The sequence below is a fragment of the Corvus cornix genome, chromosome 12 (assembly GCF_000738735.6).
Source record: "Corvus cornix cornix isolate S_Up_H32 chromosome 12, ASM73873v5, whole genome shotgun sequence".
Taxonomy (NCBI): domain Eukaryota; kingdom Metazoa; phylum Chordata; class Aves; order Passeriformes; family Corvidae; genus Corvus; species Corvus cornix.
The window spans coordinates 17,262,097-17,268,096 of record NC_046342.1 but is presented as its reverse complement, the minus strand read 5'-3'; the positions used below and the strand labels follow the sequence as shown (position 1 = coordinate 17,268,096).

At 50.2% G+C, this 6,000-nt stretch overlaps 1 protein-coding gene across 1 annotated transcript in view; it reads left to right on the top strand.

Moving 5' to 3' along the window:
* The first annotated feature begins 353 nt into the window (after nt 1-353).
* The window catches only part of LOC104683374 (RING1 and YY1 binding protein), a 42,705-nt gene continuing 37,058 nt past the window's right edge, over nt 354-6,000 (top strand). The window contains exons 1-2 of the mRNA XM_039559122.1: nt 354-559; nt 1,380-1,505. Of these exons, the coding sequence (XP_039415056.1) occupies nt 528-559; nt 1,380-1,505 (158 nt within the window). The 5' untranslated portion in view covers nt 354-527. The remainder of the gene's footprint in view (nt 560-1,379; nt 1,506-6,000) is intronic.

The window sequence follows — 6,000 nt, the reverse complement described above, 5'->3', positions numbered from 1 at the left end:
CGCCGCCGTCCCGCCCGCGGCAGCCCCGCTCCCCCGGGGGCAGGCGGGCGACGAACCCTCCGAGGGGGCAGGGACGGGAAGGGAAGGGGCCGCCCGCGGGCTGCGCGGAGCCCGAGCCCTCCCGGCGCGGAGGGGCCGCGGCGCAGGGGGGGCGGCCCGCGGGGCTCCGTGCGGACGGGGGTGGGACCCGGCGGGGCGGCGCAGGGGGCGCTCCCGGCTCCCCCCCGCTCCCTCCCCGGCAGGGCCGGCGGCGGGGCCGCCCCCATTGGCCGCGGCGCGGCAGCAGCTCCGCCCGCCGGAGCGGCGCGGCGCGGGGAGGGAGAGAGGGAGGAGGAGGAGGAGGAGGAGGAGGAGGGAGGGCGCCGGGCTGCGCTGCGCTGCTAGTCCGGAGCGGAGCCTGGCAGCGGCAGGAGCGGCGGCGCGGGGTGCGCAGCAGCCGGAGCCTGCTGGACGGAGGCAGCCCCGTCCCCCCGCCCTCCCTCCCCTCGCCTCTTTCTTTGTGCGCAGGGCAGGGGCGGCCCCGATCCATGGTCATGGGCGACAAGAAGAGCCCGACCAGGTGAGCGGGGGCGCGGGGGCGGGCGGGGAGAGGCGGTAAGATGGAGGGAGCGCGGCGCGGCCGCCTCTGCCCCGGCCCCGGCCGAGGGGATGGCGGCGGGTAGGCCCCGGCTGGCAGCCGCCGGCGTGTGCTCGGCCGCGGCGGGGGGAGGCGGCGAGGGGCGCCTAAGATGGAGGGAGCGAACAGGGAGGGGGCGGCGAGCCCGCGCCGCCCCGCCAGGTACGCGGGGGGCCGGGGCGGGGGGGGGGGCCGCGGGCGGGGAGGGAGCGAGGGAGGCTCCTAAGATGGAGGGAGCGTGGAAGGGCAGCGGGAGGAGGAGGAGGAGGAGTGCCGGTGTCTCCCAGCCTGCCGCCGGTGCCAGGGCTGGTGCGGTGCGAGCGCAGCCATGGCGGCTCCGCTCGCTCGCACTCCCCGCTCCGCGCACTCGCCGCTCCCAGACAAAGGGAGGTTTAACAAGGTGGAGGAGGGAACGCGCCTCCCAGCCCGCAAACTCGCCCACCCACCCTCCCACCCTCCCGCCGCGGGCGGGGGGACGCGGGCGGCCCGGCCCGGCGGGGCCGGGGCGGAGCGCGGCGCCCCCCGCACCTCTCCGGGCCCGGCCCCGGTCAGGGTTTGTCGGCTGCTCCCGGCCCCGCGGGAGAGCGGCGGTGCGAGCAGGCGCTGGGTTTCGGGGCTCTGTAACATGGTTTCTCATGTGTGTGTTTTCTTTCTCTCCTCCTCCTCCTCCTCCTCCTCTCCCTCCTCCTCCCGCCGCCTCTCTCCTCCTCCCCAAACACACACGTACACACACACGCTTCCCCTCTCCCTCCCCCTCCTCAAGGCCGAAAAGGCAAGCTAAACCTGCAGCCGACGAAGGCTTTTGGGATTGTAGCGTGTGCACCTTCAGGAACAGCGCCGAAGCCTTCAAATGCAGCATCTGCGATGTCAGGAAAGGCACCTCCACAAGGTACGTCCGCACCTTTCAACGCGGCTTGTGCTCCGCGCTGGGCTGCGCCGACTTGTTGATTTTTTTCGCTGTTGCCTGGATATCGGCTGGTTTCATCCCCTCTCTCCCCCGATGCAGTCCTTTCTGTCCCCGTTCAAAAGCTTGTGGATTTTAAAAATTCTCTTTCAAGCGTTTAATTGGAGCTGGAAGATGTGTTTCGTGGATGTGGCAGCAACCTGAATATTTTTGTTGTTCTGCACTTTTTTGTTGTTGTTGCTGGTGTACAGAGAACCTTTTGGAGATGCACAGCCAGCCAGAAACGCTCTGACTGTGTTTTGGGGCAGGTGGTTTTCTGTGGTTTGGGTGGAGGTTTACCTGTGTTTTCTACAGGAGTAGAAATGACTGAGGATTAGGGAGTGAGAAAGGAAACGGCTGAAACTAAAGATGCCGTGAGAATAACTCTCTCCCTGAGATGTTGATCTCTCGGTGACTGTTGTCATCAGAAAGGAATCGGCTTTGTGCTCAGTGTGGGAATGGTGCGGGTTTCTGAAAGCTTTAGCTGTCAGGTCTCTCTGATTGCCTTGTTCCGAGAAACTGTGAAGGTCTTTATGAGGCGGTGAATCTGACATGGAATAGTTAATTTAATCTCAAAAAAAAAAGCTCCCAAACTTGCCAGTTCTCAGTTAGAGGGTTCAGAAAGTTTGTCCTGGATGTATCAGTTGACGCTAAAGCAGGCATGTGGTGCTCTGCTTTCTTTCTTTTTGTGATTTGTTCTACCATGTTGATTTCTGATTTTTGTTAATATTGTACCTTCCAAATTTGAGTTCCCATTGCGGTGCTCTGCCAAAGAAATAGTCTGTGAGGTTTCCATTGTGAAAGGCGTCGTTTTCCTTGAGTGCAGCTGTGTATTGAGGTGCTCTCATCAGCAGGCTGTTTGCATGACTTGGCTGTCTTGGCTTGATTGACAAAGGAGGTGAAAGCGTGTTGGGTTGTTATTGTTCGCACTGTGCTTTAGACAATGTGAAGTGCCTACATTTTTAATGGGGAGCATGTTTTCGGGCCATTGAAACTCTCTGAGTTACAGTAACAGAGCGCTGTAGTGCTTCACTGTGTGTTTTGTGATGCACATCAGCTACAAGTATCTGTTCTTATTACAAAATGTACAGAGGTGTTGAACTCAATCCGGTTGTAAATAGCATGGTTAGAGCATTGAGTAAGGTCCAGCTTTGGGACAGCGGTGTTCTGTGTGTACCTGGAGCTGATTCTTGACTTGTTCAGTCTCATTTTGTCGTGCAGCTGAACCTTCCCAGCACGTTTGATTGGTGTGTGTTTCTGTTTCCTTGGCTTCCCCGTTGGCTCAGGTGGAATGTGTTGCTCCTGCAGTCGCCTGGTCCCGAGCCGCTCCTCCGGAGCATGGCTGTGCAGTCCCCACACGCTCCCGCAGTGTCACACCACTGCCTGGGTGTCAGTGGGAGGAGAGCCCTAATCAGATATAGAGCCCAGATGGGATGTATCCTGTATCAGACACTGTTATTTTCATTGGCCACCATGCTGCTGTTCATTTGGAGAGCATCAGCCTGCTTTCACATGCCCTTACGTTTTTATTTTTTTTAAAGATAATTTTCAAACTGTTTGTTGCAGTAGTAGGATGGTTTGTCTTTTAAAGGGCCATTAAGAGCGATAGCAGTCGATGATTTCAGGTTAAGAGCTGTAGCCTTACTTGCAGATGTGATCCTCGGGTCTAGAACATTGTAATTCTGTTTAGCTTTTAATGGACCCTTATGAATGGCTTCTAATTTTAATTCATTTAATTCATCAGCTTTCTATTCATTTTTGCTGCTTTTAAAATTGCTTTTGTTTGTAGAATTTGAGAAAGTATTTAAAATATTCAATGGCCCATCATGTCTTCTTGCATATTTATATAATTTATGAATAAATATAACAGAAAGCAGGAGTGATTGAGTGTTGTGAGAGAGCATTGTGTGTTGGGAAGTTCTGGGAGGTCAGAGCTATTTGTGATGTTACTTTGAATGTTATAGTATGTGATGTACGAGTCAATGCCAGGAAATTATTCAGAATTTTTTAAATAAATGACTGATGTAAAGATGAGTTATGATTGATAATTTATTACTTGAAATATAAGGTGTCTGATGAGCTTGACTTTTAAGTTGCAATTTGACAAGTTGATGACACTTTTCCACAGTTAAAACTGCCTTGCTTCATTGTGACTTACTTCAATAACACTTACAGGAAATTTATCAAACTCACTTTAAAAAAAAACTCAACCAAGTAGTGAAAGACATGGTGAGGCAACTGTTTTTCATCAAATTATTGTGTTCAATCACAGCATGCCCAGGGTTTTTTTTTTTAAGATCTGGTATGACCTACTTCCCCCCTCCCTCCACTGTGAAACCAGTTATTTGTTGTGGAATTTACTTTGGCTGATAAATATTCTCTGATTTAAGAACTGGTGAGGCCCTTAGCTAATTCTCACCGTGTGTATATTTCTTCAGACTCAATATAATCTGTTGGCATGTGGGAGGGGTGGCTGGCAGCAGTTAGAAGTTTTATCTACTCAGATCCAACTATCCTCTTTCCCTAGGATCTCATAAACAGAGCTTCAAACAGCAGTGAGTTTTAGAGTTGACCTGCCAAGTCAAAATCATTGTAGAGGCTAAACAGTTAAATTGCACTCAACTGTTTTTTCAAGGGGCTGTTTATAAATATTTCAGGTGCACTTTTAAATAAAAATTAGGTCAAATCCATCTCTGAAGAATTGTTTTGCAAAGATTACATTAAACCTGTAGCACTTGAGTACTGGATTTGTTACAGTACGTCACTAGCTTCCTTTCCTCACCTGGATTCTTGCTATTTTATGGTTAAACTTTTATCACTTTCTATTTAGGCAAGTATGGTGAGTTTTTTTTACTTCTGTGAGGATGATGGCAAAGACACCAGCTCTGTTCAACACAGCGCTCAGCTGGGTGAGATGATGATTTAGCTGGCTGGGGAGTGAGCAGTGGGCAGCTGTTAGCTGGGGTTTATAGTGCCTTATTCCTTTCCTGGAGGTTGTTATTGGTGTCACAGCACAGGGAACTGGTGCTGGTCACCACTTTCACTGGTGTCCTGTGGCTCTTCTGGTGGTTTGCTCTGGTATAGCAACACCAGCTCCTGCACTCAGGAGAAGACTGGAATTGAAGCTTCTGCTGGGAAGTTTGCTCCAGATACGCATGTTCCTTTCCAATATCCATTACTTCTTCAAACACGGAAGGAAAGTGTGCTTTGGATTTCCTAAGAATGCGAGGGCAGGATTTGGCCTTGTATTTCCTGTGAGTTCCTATTTGGGGGTAGGTGATGGCTCTCTGTTTCTATTTGTTTTTCTTAATGGCATTCTTGCTCCTCTTCTCCTTTGGTTCTCTGATGGTTTACATATATTGTGTTCCCGTACACCTCTTGTAACTTCCTCTCTCCTCCCAGGCAGGGCTGTGAAGTATTTCTACTTGGGATTGTTTTCAGACTTCATTGTGAAGGAGAGTATTTGCTCCCCTCCTTATGATTTCAGAGAAACTGGTTTTTGAAACTTTCTTTTTGGATGAATAGGCAAGCGATGTGATGTGGTGGAGCTTCTCTGATGTTATTTTTTTCTCTAAATTTGGGATGAATACTTTCCTTTTCCACACTCCACATCCTCTTATGAATGTGCCTTGAGTAGAGAGAAATGCACTTAAAGTCAGTGGAAAATGTGAAAGCAACAATTGTATGTCTGATATGCAAATTAACAAAACAATGGGAGCTTTTAGTACAAATTTGAGTTGAAATGTGTGTGTCCTCTGCAAGGTATAAATTGAACAAGCATTTCTGTTTTATTTGTTGCTAACACCTGTATTCCTGAAGTGCAGGGGTTGGAGTTTGCATCAAATGATGTGAATGTACACTTCATTGTGGAGAGCCCAAGGAGTGATATCAGTAGTGCTTCACCCTTTTGCCATCCTTATTTTTGAGGGGAGACCGAGCTAAAACTGTTTATATTTATGAACTGAATTCTCTGGTATGGAACAGATGTCTCAGATACTGGCCTTTGTTTCTCTTTAGTTCTGTAGAAAATTCTCATGTTTGCAAGATCTGAACTACCACCTTGAAGGATGCAAACTACTGTCCATGTCACTATGGAAAAGTATTTTCTTCTGCATCCAAGCTGGGCTGACCAGAATAGGCACCAGATAGTCCTGCTATTCCTGGAATGAGGAATCAGGCTTATGATCCTGACCTTCATACAACTAATATGTGCCCTGCTTATTTGCCATGTGTTTGCAGGACTGTTCTGAAAACCCTTGCATGATGTGTGGTTGTGGTGTAGGTTGGAAGCCAAGTGGTTTACTTTGGTTCTGTCAAGTTAGCTTTCACCTGCATTAGGGTGGGTTTTATTTAGCATTCATAGCTGGCCTTTAAGTGGCTTAATTTCCATAAAAGTGGAATACAGAACTTGTCTAGAAAAAAGCTGTTGTGGAAGCGATGT